Source organism: Cyphomyrmex costatus, unplaced genomic scaffold (assembly GCF_001594065.2).
Source record: "Cyphomyrmex costatus isolate MS0001 unplaced genomic scaffold, Ccosl1.0 scaffold15, whole genome shotgun sequence".
In the NCBI taxonomy this organism is placed as follows: domain Eukaryota; kingdom Metazoa; phylum Arthropoda; class Insecta; order Hymenoptera; family Formicidae; genus Cyphomyrmex; species Cyphomyrmex costatus.
In genome coordinates, this window is record NW_017275499.1 from 392,937 (window position 1) to 412,494 (window position 19,558).

The 19,558-nt window shown below is 34.3% G+C and overlaps 1 protein-coding gene across 2 annotated transcripts in view; it reads left to right on the plus strand.

Moving 5' to 3' along the window:
* Window positions 1-2,089: 2,089 nt before the first annotated feature.
* UBL3 (ubiquitin like 3) overlaps window positions 2,090-19,558 on the plus strand; it is a 36,484-nt gene continuing 19,015 nt past the window's right edge. For both annotated transcript variants that reach the window (XR_001941022.1, XM_018552008.1), the window contains exon 1: window positions 2,090-2,765. Coding sequence is in view for 1 of the 2 variants with exons in the window: in XM_018552008.1 (XP_018407510.1) it covers window positions 2,733-2,765 (33 nt within the window). In the remaining variant the exon portion in view is untranslated. The remainder of the gene's footprint in view (window positions 2,766-19,558) is intronic.

The following is a 19,558-nucleotide window of genomic DNA, read 5'->3' on the forward strand; positions in this document are numbered from 1 at the left end:
CCAGTGTGAACTAGGCATTAGGGTTGATTTATACTGGCCGTAATCTGTAAAAATTGACCAATCACAGTCGAATGAGAGGGGAATAATGAATTTTAATTGGTTAATTTTTACAGATTACGGCCAGTATAATCCAACCCTTAGGTATATGCACACATTTTATATAGTGAGCGTCACGTATACTGTAGGGGAATACACGCATATGCGTGAAACGGAACGCAGCCCTAGATATCAGAGAAGCGCAACCGGTGTGCCGCATTCTGATTAGCTGACTGTCAGCCAATTATGACATTCATTCAGTGATACTGAAAATGGCTGACTTAACAGACGATTGGTGGATTTCATAGTTCGTCTGCAAACGACTCCATTTTTAGTACTTTTCTTAGTAATTTTGCGATACTGACTTAAGCCGGTTTAGATGCGGCATGCGCCTGGCTTCTGATTGATCACCGTGGTTGTGTTCCAAAATTGACTGCCAGTACTGAAAATCTATAGTTTATGTCACGAGCACTATAGGTTTTCAGTACTGGCAGTCAATTTTGGAACACACACCCCGTATGTGTTTGCCGCAGCTCACCGCATACATGGAGTATTAGCTTAAAGCTGATTTTTCATGTACAGCACGCTGCGGCAGCAAAATGTTAATATTGGTTAAAAATCTTTTGCGAGGTGACGTACTGTGACGCACTTCCAACCAGATCTCGATAATTTGTATCACATGACATTTTGCTGTCGCAGCATGCTGCACATGAAAAATCAGCTTAATGCTGGATTCACACTGGACGCAGCAAGCGTTAAGCAGCGGAGCAGTAAACAATCATCGTGGCAATATTTTTTACGCCACTGTAAGTATCGCCATGCTGGTTGGTTGCTGCTCCGTTACTTGACGCTTGCTGCGTCTAGAGTCCTAGATATCAGAGAAGCTCAACCGGCTTAAGTATGTATCGCAAAATTACTAAAAACAGTATTAAAAATGGCGTCGTTTGCAGACGAACTATGAAATCCACCAATCGTCTATTAGTCAGCCATTTTTAATACCAAATGAATGAATGTCATGATTGGCTGACAGTCATCAGCGAATCAGGAACATCGATTGCGCTTTTCTGATATCTAGGACTCTAGCTGCGTCCAGTGCGAATCCAGCATAAAGTTGTATCCACACAAACTTGCATAATCGCATACGTATGCATAAAGAAAATTATCCAATCATATTTTACGTGCGTCTTTATAAGAGAAATGCGATTGGATAATCTTCTATTTTTCTTTATGCATATATTTATGCAGCTATGCAAATTTGTGTTTATATACTCTAAAGCCGCAGCACAGATTCTTGCATAAAGCATAATGCATAGTGCATAAGAGAATCAACCAATCAGAGTCCTTCTTTTCCTCCCACTTCACGGAAGAGAAGCATTTTGATTGGTTGATTCTCTCATGCATTATGCGCCATGCAAAAGTGTGTGCTGCGGCCTTAACTTATGCACTTTTCCACTATGGTCCGTATTCAGAACGCACTTTTATCGATCAAAACGCGCTTTTATCTCTGAAATTCTATAGTACACGTGACATAAACTATAGCATATTAGCGCGCTAACATCGTTGTTAGCGCGTTCTGAAACGGATGTTTTGGTTCAGTCATCACGTTGAGAGCTACCCTAAAGGCCGCAGCACACACTTTTGCATGACGCACAAGAGAATCAACCAGTCTGAATCCCTCCTTCCCTTCCACTTCACGGAAAAAAAGAAGTTTGATTGGCTGATTCTTTTATGCGCTATACGTTATGCAAAAGCTAGTGTCTTAAGCCATAAGAAATAGACAAATCATGGTCGATTATTCTCCTGAAATTTCGACTGTAATTGGTTAATTTCTTCCAACTCATAAAAGACGTTTTTGGCGCTCGCATTCTGACTAGTTTGCTCGCGCATGCGCGCAACTTGACAACGCCATTGCCGTGGTGTCAATAGAGTCCGCCATCTAGTCGATCGCGCTATCTCTGCGACGCCCGTTTACTCCGGACTTGGATTGGAAGTACTCCGAAGTTGTGTAACTCGAGCCAGCGCGAAATTGCTTATTTTATGTGTTTGATGCTGTCACAGCTGTCAGACGAGTGACACGAGTGAGTGAGTGCGTGCGTGCGTGCGGTGCGTGCATGCGTGCGGTGCGGTGCGATTCGATGCGGTGGTGATTCACTCCGGGACTAAAGTGCGTGTCCGTCCGTTCGTTGGAAGTGCGGCTAACAGCAGCGTAGCTAACATGTTGCCCGAACAACGACCGGACCCGGACGCGTACAAGTAACGACGGCGGCGGCCATCGGCCATCGGCAAAGAGCTCAATTCGAGCGGGGTGTCGGTCGCGGTGCGAGAGGCACACACGACACGACGCTGCCCATCGAGATGGTGTAGCGTAGCGCGCGCGCGCGAGGCGGGCCCCTGCGTGAGCGCGAGAGAAAGAGTGTGTTTTCGTCATCCCCGTCGCCGTTGTCCTCGCCGTCGTCGTCGTCGTCGTCGTCGTCTTAGTAGTTGGTGGGAATTAAGTGCATTTGTGCGGATCGCATCTCATCTCCCGCCCTTTACTCTCCTCACATCGTTCAACTCTCTCTCGTCCTCGGCGCCGACGATCGTCTTGACGATTATACCGTGTCATCGTCGTGAAACATTCGACGTCATCGAGATCACGGATCCTACCGATTACCCTGGATTACACGCAACACGACGTCTTCTGGCCATCAGTTACGATGACTACAGTGCGCACTGTACCCTCGGATAAAGTAAGCCTCTCTCTATACTTCCATGTCTCCTAAACTTTTTCTGCTATTGTTTGTCATTTATGTTTTACGCTCGAATGTTTCCTTTCCCTAGAATAGCAATAAACGCTTTGTCACATATCGGGCTCTCCTCCATCAACTTTGTGTGACACGTCTCTACCGCACCCTATCATTTCGTCCTCGCAAAGGACAGCCTCGCCTCCGTCTGCCTCTCCTACGTCTCCCTCGCAGTCACCTCCTCCTTCTCCTACTTCTGCACTTCCTCCTGCTCGCCATCCCCTCCTCCTCCTCCTCCTCCTCCTCCTCTTCCCTTGGCATACTCCCGAGCAGAGCCTTTTGCGCCATGACGTCGGGAAGCTGTGAGATATACGTCGAACGTGACACTACGCGCATCTGCCGCTTCGCGAAAATTTTGTGGTCGACAGGATTTTCGGAATAAACGGTGTATAAATTCTCACTGCGCGCGCGTGCGCGCGCGCACGTGGGAGACGCGGAATTGATGCCAAACAATACCAAATGACACTGCTGGTCTTAACCATCTTTGTTATTACTAATGAGACTTCAAGTAAGCTGTTCGATTTTATTGTGATGTTATAGTGTAAATGTACAGTTTACGTCGCTTTGTTGTTACACACCAATAATCGCGCCGTTCCTTTTGTATTCGCCCGTTATATAGTTGTTTTATATCATCTCGAGAGTCCACTAAACTAAAGTTATGCATTTTTGCTAGACACGATACATTTTCTTGTGGATGTCTGCGTGCGCGAGCAATTGCGACGAATAGAAAAGTTAAATATACGAGATTAGAATATTATTAGAAGTACAAATTAGTTCGGTCCGTTTTCCAAACGATGATCGCTTCCAAAGACGAGTCATTTTTTCGAGATAGAATTCGAAAATTGCCTGAGAGATGGACAATATTTTAATTAATCTGTTCATTCATTTTGTTTGGAAATAAATGCATTTTTTAACACAAAAAACGGACCGAACTAATTTGTTGAAGATTAGTAAAACAAGAACGGAAATTTTCTCCCTCTTCCTACCCTTTCTCACACACATGAAATAAATTCATATACATAATAGAAAGAGCAAGGATGGTCGTTTCCGGAATGAATTAAATGAACATTTATTTCAACAAGGAAACTGATTATTTTCCAACTTGGTGTTGACTCGTACATTACAATGCTCGTTGCCTTGACACTAGAACGATTAAAGACGCTTCGCGCGGATGATAAAAAAAAGTAAAAGAAGGAAAAAAGACGAGATAAGGTGCGAAAATATGAAATGTCACACTTGACTTACTCCCAAGCTAGACAGACAAGATATCGACTGCTCCAATTTAGAAATATCGAATCAATGCTTCTCTTGTCTGTTTATCTCCATTGTCGGTGCAGACTGCATGTGTTTTGACAAGCTAATTATTGCTGTTGTACATGAATTTATTTCATGTGTGTGAGAAAGGGTAGGATGAGAGAGAAAATTTCCGTTCTTGTCTTACTAATCAGATGGAAACTCTGAATTGGGCGGCGCCACTCACTTAGCGCTAAATGTATCATCAGATCCCTCGGTGTCTTTAACGTACGCTTTGTTTCGTTTCCATTTTCTCATTTTTCTGTCACGATATTTGTTACTCTCACGCAATGTGACATTACTTAGTGTGCTGGATATAAAACATGAAATATCGTATATCACAAAAGGCGATTTTTTGCGTGCTTCTGGTGTAGCAACTAAAACTAACCGCGACTAAGGCTATCTTCGTTTTCAGGGATCAGAAGACAAAGATAGCCTCAACCACGGTTGCTTTTGGTTGCTATACCAGAGGCACGCCAAAAATCGCCTAATATAAACAAGAACGAATGCTGAAATTCGAAATTTTAATTCTTCGGCATGGGAAAATCGTATTCTATCGTATTGTACCGTCATTATAAGTGCTTGATTTTTTGTGACAAATCAAAATGAAAAGAACGAAGATATTATTGAATAGTAAAGTTAATGCGTATACATTACTGTCAATCAAAATTAAAATGCATTTTGAGGTGAAAAAAGTATATCTTATATTGTTTTATTAATTTTTAATAGAATTTGTAATATATCTAATTATTATTACAACAGTTAACTAAAAATGAAATCCAATCCTTTAATTATATATAAAATTTAAAATTCGAGAAACATATTTTTCTACTGAATTATGCCCATTTTTATTAAGTGGCTAATAAGAGACAAATAAATAATTTGTCAAACTTTAAATGAAGAAGTGAGCTACATTTTAATTGCAAATTCTACTTTAATATGTCGACAAATTTTACAATATATAACGCGCGCATTACATGCTTCGGCTGTATGATTCAGCTGTATAACCGCGATGGGACACTCCCAAGGGCGTATGCACTTCCCAAGATACATAAACAGAACTTGTCCATTCAGGATTGTTGTTTCGTCTATTGGTAGTCCACTACATAATTTAGCTTCTTTCTTACAAAATATAATGCAAGATTCTTTGCCAAAAGTAGACAGTCACATAAAAAATAGTTGTTCCTTCACATAATACTGATTCGTTTTAAATAGCTGTCAATTTATTTCATCCAAGACTTCAATTTACATTAGAAATGGGTAATGTGTTGAATTTTTTGTATATCACTATGGTCATTAAAGAAAATCGGTTAATTTCTGATTGGTACCATAAACTCACTTTTTTTTTCGGGAAAATTTTTAAATTTCTATTCTAATCATCCTCTTTCTCAAAAGAAGAGTGTCATTTTTGGTTTAGTAGACAAAGCATTCCTACTGTCTGATATAACTTTTTATGAAAAAAATATCAGTTTGATAATTAATATTTTAAAAGGAAACGATTTTCCTCTTAAATTTATTTTTGATAATATTAACATCAGAATTAAAAACATCGAACATGGTAGAAGTTCTCAAATTAGTGACAATAACAAGAATACCAATTCATTTATCATTCCATCGTGGTTTTCAATACCTTTTATTCCTAAATTAACTGAAAAATTCAAACAATTTAACAGGAACGAGTTCAGAGTATCTTTCTTTAGCATTAATAAATTGCAAAAATATATTAAAGTACACAAAGATCCATTGACTTCAAACTGCAAATTTAACGTGGTTTACAAAATAAATTGTAATGATTGCGAGACGCAACATATGTGGATCAAATAGGAAGACAATTAAAAACAAAGATTGCAGAATATCGCAATCATATACGGTGGAACACATCTAAATCGGTAATAACGGATCATAGACTACAACAGGGAGGGACATGAATTTGATTGGTGTAACATTCACATATTGGACGAAGAGCCTTGTTACAGAAAACGCTTTGTCTGAAATGCTTAATATCAAGAAACAGAAAAACGAACTCAACCTACAGGACAGATACAGAAGGACTACATAAAGCATATATTCCGATCATAAACAAGATTTGACTTTGCGTCAAAATTCTCATTTCAATATTGTACCGACAACCGTAAGAATTAGACTAATATCGCTGTGATAATCGATTTTCTTTTAATTTTTTGACATTATATAATTATGTGACCATCTATTTTGACTTCGATAATGCGAGAAGATGACCATTGACGAACTATTTGTTATGGTCATTTTAAATCGCGCGTTTGTCACAGCCATCGTATATTTATATTGTCATGCTTGCTGACATTTACCTCTTACGCCAAAAATTCAGAAGGACATTTCCCCCACTCCGTAGTCGGCGACAATGACGACGTTTCTTACATAAAAATTTCAGATTTGGATTTTGCGTCGCAATGCGTCGCAATATTTTCGCTCGTAGGGGCACGTAAAGAAAAAACAAAAGCACTTTCATTACATAACTTGAGCGGGCACTATCGATTGACGTAGAACTTGATATACGTAGAACTTGATTGGTTCAGTCGTTATTGAGATCTGATAATCTCAATCTGCCGCAACTCGCCAGTTCGCGTAAAGGAGGCATGGCAGTGTCGCTGCGCAGCGCCGAGACACTACCGTGTCTCCAGATTATGAAGTTTAACCTCTTATTATACAATTATAGAATGAACTTTACAGTGAAATATTTTATATAATTTTAAAATTTAATCTCTCGTCATTTAATAACACGTGCCATTTAATAATACGTATTTCTCCGTATTGCTGTTTAAATTATTTATATGTTTTGTAATATTTAATAGTTTGAACGACACAATTAAAGTAACTTAGTTATAATTTAGATAGAATATAGTCCTAATAAATTGTTTATTACTATATATAGTTTTTTTTTTTAGCAAAAAAGTGAGAAGAGAAAGTTTTAGTTTAGTCCATATACAGTACCAGTTCTTTAGTTCCAGGGCAGCAATAAAAAAGAGATCTCTCTCTGTACCTAGCAACTAATAATCACAATAACTTTTAATTAAAGGAGCTTGTGTGTGTTTTGAAATTGAATATGTGCATATCTATATTTATATGCCTAAGATCTGTGTCATCTAATTCTAATTGTAAGTAAATTTCATCAACTTGTCATTCTCTTTTCATAGTCAGTACAATCTTTATATAAATTTATACAATATTTTATATCATAAAGTTTTATTTCCTGTTAATATATATATATATATATATGTGTTGAACTATTTAACAATTTATAACATAAATAGTATTTTTTTTATTATAGTATATATGAAATATCTTTCCATTAAAATCTTTTTCAAAAAAAGAATAAAGTATAATAGTATCTGCATATTAGATAAAAAATAAAAAATTTCAATCAAAAGATTGATAAAATTCAATTCTATTTCTATACTATTTTTCAATCGTTTTTTTTTTGCTTTGTATATCGAGTAAATATTATTAGTAATAATAAAACTCGTAGAATAATGTTTTGATCTACCATGTTATGATTGTAACACGCGAGACGAATTCCGGTTATAAAAATTATCAGTCACACACGTTGTGTTAGTAATGTGTAAATAATATTGCTCTCTTTTTTCATCCATATCGAATTAAGTAAACTTCGGGCCAGCTTTGACTATCATAAAGATAGTCTCTTTCCTTTCAGCTCAGCGTTTTATAGCTGTTTCGTGAGTCTATCGGATTTATATACCGTTGTGTTGTACGGTGCGTATCATCGTGCGCAATTATACGCGCCGCATGCAACAAAGGAGCGTAGCGAGTATTCGCAACCTCTTTACGTGTTTAACTCTTAGCCAGGATAAATTCGAAAAGTGCTTAATTAAAAAATATACAGTTCTTGTGCATGTTGCGTTTCTCCATTCCTTTAAATTGTAAATCAAAAAGATATAATAAATACCATGTAGAATTAGATTCTCGTGGAGAAATTTTCTTTGATGGTTTAATCCATCGATAAACATGTATCTATTGTAATCTATTGTGAATTTTAGGAGATTCGTACAACCAGCTGTGCATACTGAGCAAACAACACCTGTGCCATAAATTCTCATATCCAGCAATTATTGCTGCAGGAGAATGTTTTATTACATTGATAATTACATCTAAACAGCCAGTACTGGCTGACTTTAGCATTTTCCGACAGTTTCACGATACTTTTCACATTAAAATGAAAAATAAAGGACTCTTTATATAAAAATAATAATCAAACAAAGAAGGATAATAAGAGTCAGATAGTAAATAAAATAAAGCAGTTATAATATTAAAATAAGTTTAACTGTGTATATACATAGAAATAATAAAAATACAATAAATAAAATAGAAGATAGAACTGTGCCACCTCGAAGTTCGATAAAAAGTTAGCACTCCATTTTTAAAAAATGTAAAAAAATATTTATTGAGCGGAACTCTTGTTATTAACTATAGGGAACTCTTCGTCAAAAGTAAGTGGGAACTCTAATCAGAACTCCTGAGTACTATAGTTGGGGTGCTAACTTAACATACCCGAATTATTGTAGATCGGAAAATGCGAAAAAATCAGCCAGTACTGGCTGTTTAGATGTACTTTACTCTTAACGTGCGGTGCAGATTAAAAAATTGTTTAAAAATATTTAAAGGATCGGTAGTGCCATTAAAACTTGTCAGGAACTGTAGTTTTCTTCGAATACAAAACAACGGCATAATAAAAATTAATTATTTTGAAACTTGAGGTGTCAACTCTTAATTTAAAAATTTATTTAAAAATACTTAAAAACCGGAACTATTGTTAAAATATATGAGGAACTGTAGAACTCTTCGAGTACTATAATAAGATTCCATAATAAGAATCAACTTTTTTTAATTTTGCGGTGCCACGCGAAGTTAGCACCGCATCATATTTTTATTTTTATTAATTTTTTTGTTAAATCAACGGAACTATAGAACTGTTCTAGGTGCAAGAAGAACTGTTATTAAAATTACCGATTTTTTTAAATAAAGTGCTAACTTCACAAAGACAAAAAAGCATGCGCGTGAGTCACGTTCGGTTAGAAATCTTTTCGCGTAAATTTTATTATTCAAGGCGAACGCGTGGACAATGTATATCGGTTTTTGTTCGCGGCCAAGGCTAATATCGGTCGACATGATCGTGCAAAGAAAAAAAGGAAACAAGACATGGGTATTGTAGTCTCTATTTCCGCGAGGTACTTGCGTTAATTTTGATTTGCATTCTCGTCTCTCTTATCACAGTTAAAATATTCGAATAACGTCTTGTGTAAGACTTATTTAAAAACATATTTGGTTGGAAACGTATTTTATTGTATTTTAACGTAAATGAAGTTATTTAAAATTACATTATACGTAACAAATAATAGTGTGACGCGCTAGGAGACCGATTACAAAAATCTGAGCAATTACCTGTATACGGCAATAAAAAAAGCTTTATAAAACTGGATCAAATTAGCAAAATCAAATCGGACCTATTGGAATATTTAGTATTAAATTGTATCATTAATCATAATTTTGTACTTTGTGCCATGTTGAAAAAAATCGTGACTAACCTGTAATAATTAGCAGGACCAATTTAAAATAAAAGAAAAAAAGAAAGATAGTATCAGAAATTAATAGGATGGAATTTTTACTAACTTGTATTACCAAAAACAATTTTATATTGTGTGTCATCAAGTTAACATTTTACATTTTTTCTTAAAATGACTTTATTAATACACACTAATCAACATGTCATTAACCTCAACAACAATACCTAAATAAACCTGACACTTTACTTTGAAAAAAAAATTTGGTAAATTTTCACTTTAGGCGAAGTTTCTCCGATAACCTTGACATATATTGTCAAGGTCATGACCCTGAGTGAGCTTCAACAGATTTTAGCCGTTATTCATTAAAAAGTTAGTAAAAAGATTTAAAAAATAATGTCTTCTGCCATATAAAATATGTTAATACTAACAATAAGTATCTTACACGCTTCCTTGCAATATTTAGAACTGAGTATCTTACAATCTTTCTTGCTTACGTAATAACTTTTCACGCGAAATGAAGTCCATCTCATCTCTCCTCCCTGCCTGGAAGCGCACGACTTTCCACGTGAAATGAGGTCCATCCCAGTCTACTCCATTTGCTTCCATTGCCTAGGGGTGTCCAATTTCCACGCAAAGTAAAATCCATCTGCATGAAAGTCATTAACGCTAAAATAGGCTGATATTATATGTATAAATATAATTTACAGTCGATAATGTAAATAGCTACATGATCCAAAACTTAAATAATTTTCCAAGAAATCTGAAAGAGGTCTTTTGAAAAAGTCTTAAAGACATCTATTTCAAGACGTATTATGACTTTCAGATATGTGTTCATGTTCTCTGGGGTAGTATGCAGTGATCTGTCGATGTTTCGTAAATCATATCGATGTGTATATAAGGCAGTGATTTTTGGAGTTCAGCTGTCACATTAGCATTCCCTTAGATTTTATTTATCTCGAATTAACAAACAAAATGTGACCGTACTGATTTTTTAACACAGTGTGATATAAAAATATGAATCTGTAAAATATTAATCTGTAATTAATTGAATTATCTGAAATAATCTGATCTCATTGTATACAATCTATTTTATACACGATGAGCAGGTGTTGTTGGTAGTCGATGACCTGTCCGCAAATAATTCGCCGTTATGGTTAATATCTCTGGGACATACCGCCGAATATGGTAATTACTACGGCAACTCGATTTTCGAACTGTAAAGTCAGCGGTTCTGATAAACAAAAATTGAGTTTCTCTGAAAAGATAAGATTAATATATCCATTTCAACCATTCAAATGTAGTAGATTAACTTAAATCTGCATTGGTTAAGATATGGACATTCATTTACGCTTTTTATCTATTTTTAGTTCTTTTTATCTATTTCTAGTTACATTATATATAGGAAAAAGTAAAATATAAGTTAACCGAGATTAAAGTTAACCATCTATATTAGTAGGACATAATGTTCAAATAAAAGATACAAATAAGTAATAAAAAAGATAAAAAATTTTTGAAATTTTTTTCATGTCGATAACTATTAAGATAAATATGATGTTGTGCTAATTGAAAAATTCTGAGCACAAGCGAAATACTTTATTAATTTTTTATCGATATTTTGAATAATAAATTTTTCGAAATCTAGGTTTTATGTAATATTCGATATTCACGTTATCTATAGGACCGGTTTAAGACAGTAAATACGACAAAGCCTGTTCTACAATAGAGTTACAAGCTGTAAACCGTAAGAAACTGGCCAACCATAATTGAATATCAAAACAATAATCTCGAGTATGTTTGCTTAATTTCTTACAGCTTATTACTTGCGATTCTATTATGGAAAAAGCTTGAGCAATTCATGTTTAATTATTCAGAATAAAAATAAACAATAATTTATTCTTTATTTTAAAAGAATTAATTAATACGTGTGTATTGAAAAATTAATACGATTAATAATAAAATTTTATTATTATTATATATTATATGAATGGAAAAGAATAAGAGAGAGGAAGGGCGCTTTTTAATATCGTGTATAGAGCCTCAAAAATGCTGAAATTGGCCCTGATATTTAGATTCTTTTTTTAACTTATTATAAAAACTTTATCTCTTTTTTGTATAAAATATTTTTGACCATCGAAATAAAAGTTTCATAAAATGAATCAGATGAAACAGAAATAACTTTATAGAGATAGAAACTTAAACAATGTTTTATTTAACGATAATAAAATTTTATGTTTTGGAAAATGGCGATGAATATACTGATAGTTTGAAATTTACAGTTTTGATATATTTGCTATATATAAATATGTTAAACTATTGCAAACCTTTTGGAAATCTTTTTAAATATTAGCATGTAATAAATACATTAATTTATAAGGATATAGTTTAAAAGTAGTTTACCAAGGTAACTTATCGGAAAAATATATACCATATGTAGTCTTACACTAACATAAAAATAATTTAGTTTTATTTCTGCTCGAGGAAAAGTATTTAGTATATGTTGAATATGAATACCATATGAATACTTATTTGATATACACGTTTAAGATTCAATATTTATTTATAAACTAACATAAAAGTATTATACAAATTAAATATTACTGATAGGTGCATTGTAAATATTTCGAAGAAAATTCAAAGATCGCGACGACACGTAATCAAGAAAAAGCAGAAGTGAGAACAGAGATCGCAGGATGATGGGATGAAAAGAAAAGGAGAAGGAAAAAGCTACTCACGAAGCAATTAACGAAGAAAGCTTTCGAGCGAACAGTTAAGAGTTGGATAGAATTTATAGCCGCGCCGAATTACTGACGTAAAGCAGCTGCAGCTGTGTAGCGAAAGGAGAAAATCAATTCAAAAGTCCTTCGTTTTTGCTCGAGAAAAAGAGACAGACAAGCCGGCGGAAGTTGCAAATCTGTCATCACCTACAAATCGAAAACTAGTAGACACAATCTATATTGATAGGATACGTAATTCTGAAGGGAAAAAAAACGAAAGGAAAAGGGTTTGATCAGTTAGATTCATTTTTAAAGTTTGTTAATTTGAGAGCCAGCTGACGAAACGGCCGATGACATTGTCAGATTTATTATATGGTGTAACCCGGATTGAATGTCCTTTCAACTAGATATACTCATCAAAGGTTTTGCTTTGAAAAATGCTGCAATTTTGTTGTCATGAAACTAAATTTCCATCAACACGAAAGTGCAAAGTCAAACAGAATGAAATAAAGTAAAAAAAATTTATATACATTAATGAAATTTAAAACATTTTTTAAACTAATGTTAATGTCAGAATATTATTAAAAAAAAAACAAGAAAAAAAATTTTAATTCTGAGTTGTTGGGAGAATTTTATATTCTTGGTGATTGATTTTTCGGCAAATAATCAAATTGCGATGAATAGATAATGAATTTTGCAATTAATCAACTACTCTATTATCATAACACGATGTTAATTTATGACTTTGTATTATCAAGATATTTACACAATTGCAAAGTTGCAACATGATAACTCTCAACAATTGGAGCCTTTGCTTGTAAAAATTTAAAAATAATTTACACACATATATGTCGGAAGATTATTTATTATTTAAATACTAAATCTTATAGGACCGTACATATGAGAAACACAACTACCAGAGCAGAAATGAATCTAGCCGATCTGATTTACTATCTAGCCACTTGACAGCATTAATTGGATACGATTTCGAACTCATCTGGATAGTCACTAGACAGATTTATTGATATTACGAAATATGCAGCTAGTGACTACCCAGTAACGAGTGAAAAAAACTTATCTAGTCAGTACTATCTAGTTACTTAGTTATTAAATCATATTTGTGCTGAATAGCATACAATTCGAAACATCTCTATTGACAAGGTAGCAGTGGAGTAGTACGTTAGGTCAGCAACTCAGAAGCCTGGACCAACCAGGAGATTGTGGATGGATTCAAATCCCATCAGATGTTAAAAGTTTTTTCCTAGGTATTAGTGGCCCGTTCAGCACTTAAAGGACAATTTTGATGCTCGTAGCACCTTGGATCTTAATAATGTTGAATGACATATTAAAATCTATGAATGACATATTAAAAATCTGTAAATAATTGTTAAATTGGTAGATAATTTAAGTCGTGATATCATTGCGGTAGTTTCGTAGAGTAGCGTTTCAAAACCGAAAAATTGTTCGGCGCGCGATTTAAAAGACTACATATGTAATATATAAATTCACACGAAATTATAGTAGCATCTAAGATCCAGCTCGACCGTTAAAGGCAATTTCTCATTGATTATTTATTATGTTTATAAGATACTACAAGAAATACTTGGAAAGAAAACTTTCCAAAGCATTTATGAAATAGGAAAAATTTAGTACCATATATTATTATAACGATGAGATATACGCACGATACAAACTGATTTATTAATTGGGACCGATCTGCCAAAAAAAAAGTACATTAATTCGGTTGGCAGGGAATTCGAATTCGGTTTCTCGATGAGCCTGTTTTGCAGCGTGGAACAACAATCTGCCTGATTTGATCACTGCATCGATCGCGCTTCTGCGAATAGCGATCGCGCTAAGCCGAGCGTGAAGATAATCGTTTTGTCCGTTAGACAACCTCTGTCGATTCCCCCAAGCTATACATTGGTTGGCACGGAAACCCGTGCCAAAAAGTGGAGGCTAAACTTCACCCTACGATGGCACAGATTTTCACTGAATCTCTCTCGCTAATCGATCGCTCTTTCGGCCGTTGCCCCGTCACGTGGAAAGGCGAATTGTTCGACTACTGCAGTCATACGATAACATGTATATAACGGCACATTTACGTTTTGTACACACTGCAGGTGACTGTAAAGATTCATTAGAGCACGAAGAGAAACGTAACAACAGTCGAGGTACATATGTATAATAATAGAGTACGCACGGAGAAATTTTGAGAAAAATATTCTGAATATTCGATTAATTTCTAAGGGAAGCATCTTTCAGTATAGCAAATTATTTGAATATTTGTGCAGGAAATTGAAGAAGGACTTTTCTTAAAATTATATTATTACGATTATTCTTAGACATATTAAATTCTTTTAGAAGGTAACAAAATTACAGGAATCGAATAACTGGCGATTATAAATAATCAATTAACAGAGGAGAACGTCTTAAATCGGACCGAGTTCCAAATCGGACCTTTTTAATTTAAATAAATACGGTTAAGCAAATTGCGTGCGATTTATAATGTAAAGTCCTTATAAGATACATGTGACAGCAGTTTGGTAGTACTCTGTTATAACGTTCATAGAATAGACGCAAATATGTATTTTCGGCTATCATGCGACAATTTTTTTAAAAAAGAAAATTCTTGTAAATTATTATTTAAAAGATGTTAAAAATTTGAACGGTAATTGATTAAGACCGACGGTAATTAATTTAGACCGATTGATTAAGATAATTAAAGAGTGTAGAATTAAAAAATATCAAAAGTTTTGTGACTACTTTTGCGGTTTATTGTAAAATTTGTTCCAATAGTTCGAAAAGATCCGTGTCCAAATCGGACCTATACAAAAAACACTAAAAATACGAGTAAGCTAACTAATTCATCGAAAAAAGAAGGTTCGCCATAACCTGATTGTTGTACTAGTGATCAATCGACCAGATCTGATCTAAGAAACACTAAAATATCAATAAAATATCATGTGTCATCAGACTCAGATTGATGGAATTTTTTATTGATTTTAATTCTAGTAATATAAACCATATTTTTATCTTTAAAAGTCTTAAATTGGGGTATGTTAAGTTAACACCCCAACTATAGTACTCAGGAGTTCTGATTAGAGTACCCACTTCCTTTTGACGAGACGAAGAGTTCCCTATAGATAATAACAAGAGTTCTGCTCAATAAACATTCTTTTTACATTTTTTAAAAATGGGGTGCTAACTTTTTATCGAATTTCGAGGTGGAATAGTTCTGAGCGGCTTAATAGATTCAATTTGCGATTGCCTAGAGTTCCTGATATGTAAAAAAAATTTTCGAATAATAAAAAAAAAATTAAAAATTTTTGAAGAATTAATTTTTAGATACAATAGTTCTGATGATAATTCCTGCTTCTCTTTGACGATACGAAGAGTTCTCTATAATTTTTAATAACATATGCGCTTAATAATCATTTTTTAATAATTTTTTAAAAATGGGGTGCTAACTTTTTAACGAAATTCAAGGTCGCATAGTTCTGATCAGCTTAACAGAACTATTTTGTGAATACCTAGAGTTCTTGATACATAAAAAACATTTTTGAAATATAATAAAGTTTAAAAAAATGTTTTTTTTGTCAAATTATTTACGAAATATTTTAATTTTTTTGGGGGGGGGCTGCGCCGCTGGTGGACTCGTTATTAATATAATTGCATTTTGGCCATAATCCTACTCAATACAATTAATATAAATTTAAGGCTAATAAGCAATTTTTCTTTGAGATAGGCTTGCCACGCTCTTACTAGACAGACTGTAAATGTGCCTAGATAGAGCTTCCATTAAATCCGGCAGGAATGAATCTCGGCGGACGAGTTTTATTATATGGTGCATTCATCTTGTTTCCTCAATCTTCCTCCATTTGATGCCGAGGGTATCCTTCGGACTCACTATTCGACGTCGCTGTATTCTCTTCGGACACCCTCTCTTTATTCTCTTTTCTCTTCTCTCTCGTGCACACCTTGAAGAAGATCGGGTCTAGGTCGCGTGTTATTAGGTCTTCCTCCTTCGCGAGTGGATTTCAACGCGCGTTAACGAAATGCCACGACGATGCTCATTAGTCGTCGTATCGGTCGATCGATAAATTTGTAAGTGTAGGCTGCAACGACACTTTGCGATCGACCCGCTTATATTCCGAAAATGCTGTAAGTCGCGACTGTATCCAAATAGTTTGGCTATTATTCTGATTACTTGATTTGTTAATAAATAAAATGTTGACATCCACTGAAATTTTTCAGTCGAGTTGATTGTTTTTGGTAAAAATATTTATACAGTTAATAAATGGTAAGATTATATAATACTTTAAATAATTTTAAAAACTTAAAAATATTGTTTTGTGTGACTTTCAGTCTTGGAAGTGTAGAGAGAGAAAGTAGAAAATAATCTCTTCTCATATAGAGGGGAAAAATTGTCCAAAAAATTCCATAAAGCTTTTATACGACTGTAACATAGATATAACTTTCTACAAGAATATATCAATTGAAACATAATCCGTATATTTCAATTTTTATATAGTTTATTTGAATTACATTTGCATATGTAAGTATGCAATGTATGTCAAAAATTATAAAAATATGTTAAGAATTTGTTCTCTATATAACAACAGAAGTTTATTTATCTCAAATGTGCGCCCTAGTTTTGCCTTGCGAGTCCAGTTTCGATGAGTCCAATTTCTGTTAAAATCGATAACCCACATTGGTCCGTAGATATATTCCCGACTGAAATTTATCACGTTTCGTATAATGGATCGTAAGACGGGGATAACTCCGTATCACAATAGAGAAAATAGACCGCGAGTCAGAGTCCAATTTCTGTGCGTGCGTGCGTGCGTCTAGAGATTTCAACAATTATGTTTTTTGTCTCTCGAAAAACTTCCGTTTCTAGTACGAAATAACACGAAGATTGCATATACAAGAAGTTATCTTACAAACACTCTTGAGCCTTCAAATAAAATAAAAAAATTAGAATACAAGTTTAAGATATCTATGTTTTATTTTATCAGGAGACGCGGTAGTGTCTCCGACCATGTTAAAAAAACTACTAGTTAATTTAAAAGTTAGTTTAAAAGATTAATAATAGATACTACAAGAGTCTCTTATCCCGAGCCACCAAAGTCCACATTTTTCAGGGGTGCATAACTACTAAAATATAAACAAATTTTGAATCGAACGTTATATGTCTTGAAAGGCGGCATCGCCACGAGTAATTCGAGCCAAAAAAATTTTAAATCGGTCAAGCCGTTCTGAGAGATACAAGCGGTCGAAATGTGATAATTTTAATGAAAAATTAAGAAACGTCTCCATCTCTGTTTTCTATGGTATGTCCGTCCATCAAATTTCAATAACCGACTTTTATATTTTATGTACTAAGAATAACATATTGCAGTTATTTTCTGTAATCTGCAAATTGTAATCTGTTTTACTTATATGTATGTATGTTCATTTTGAATTTGCAACTTAAATAACATATCAGTTACTTTTCGTGGTAATATATTATATTAGATAATATCATTTAAAGTCTTAAAGGTTTAAATTTTTGAGGATAGGTAATCATTTAAATTTTTGACGTATTATTATTAGATAATCATTTAAATTTCTCAAGATTTAAATTTTTGAGAGGATTCTTTTTTTAACATGACTTGACCTTTTCATTTTTACGATATAATTTTTTTAAGTATTATTATACTTGAACATTGAAATTGATTAAATCTCAAAGAAAATTTTGTTATCATCATAATGACACATCATATTGGTTTTATTCGTCAATATCTTATGACTTACGGAATTCTCATGAACTGTATGTACATTTAGATTCATATCTAGACACAAAACACGTGATTTATCACGATAGTGATGTCTAGCTACATATTAAAATGTAGTATTTTAACCCTATTGTGTATCGGCCAATCCATTTAAAGCGATCTCTCGAACTGCTCGACCCGTTAACGCGATTCACAAGCGAATTTCTACGGTCTCGAAACCGCCGTCCTCGCCGCCCTAGAAAACTTTGTATGACTCCATCTTTTTACGGACTCGCCACCACGGAATACCGAGGAATTACATTCGTTAACCCCGATTGATCTCGATGGCGTTTTTGTCATTGCGCTCGCTTTATTGACGGGACTTCCCTCCGATACGCTCACACTCATATACTTGCTGGCATCATTTATTAACCATATATAAATTCGGCTGAACACTACCACGTCGAATAATCATTTCATCAAGAAAATAATTTCCACGGTAGGCCTGAGAAAAATATCATTGCTCGAGATATGAAAACCAGGAGATTACGCAAGAAAGATCGTTGTTATGAATTGAAAGAATTATGGCAGCAAGAATGCTGCGAATTAACTTTTATATGCATAAGTTAATATCTACACAAAAAAAATGAATTCTTAAAGAAATGCATATATTCTTCAATTTAAGAATATTTTATTCTTAGAATATCGCCAAGAATAAACAATCTCCGATTGAAAATAAATTATTCTTGAAACAAAGTGAAAAATATTCTTAATTGAAAATAAATTTGGTAATTACTCAGAATAGAGGAAGCAACACCGATGACCTTGACATTGACATATGTTGTCAAGATCATGCCTTGAGTAACCTCCAACAGCCGTCGCTCGTCCTTCGTTAAAAGAAGGTTTCAAAAATAACGTCTTATTTCTTCTATATATACAATATTAACTACTATTCTGCACACATATTTTGATTTTCCACGCAAAGCAACTCTAACTCACCCTCTCCCCTGCAAAGGGGTGCACAACTTCCATCATTATAGTGTTGTATGTGAGATTCCACGCAAAGTGAGAGCTACCTCACACCAGCAAATTGATTGGGTTAGGTTATTTTTAACAGTAGTGGAGCTCCCACGCAGGAGTAGCCAAAATCTACTATATTCACGCATACACTTTACGACATAAAGCGACTTGGAAGTTGCGATCTTCTTCACAGAGGAAGAGGTGAGGTTAGAGTGAATACAGTAGGTTTTGTTTGTTACTCCTGCGTGGGGGTTCCACTATCGTTAAAAATAACCTACCCCAACCCATTTTTGATGTAACGTAGCTCTCACAGTATCAAAGTATTCTGCACAGTTATCAAAGTAACACTTTCCCCTTTTTTTTAAAGAAATGTGGTGGCATAACATCACCCTCAC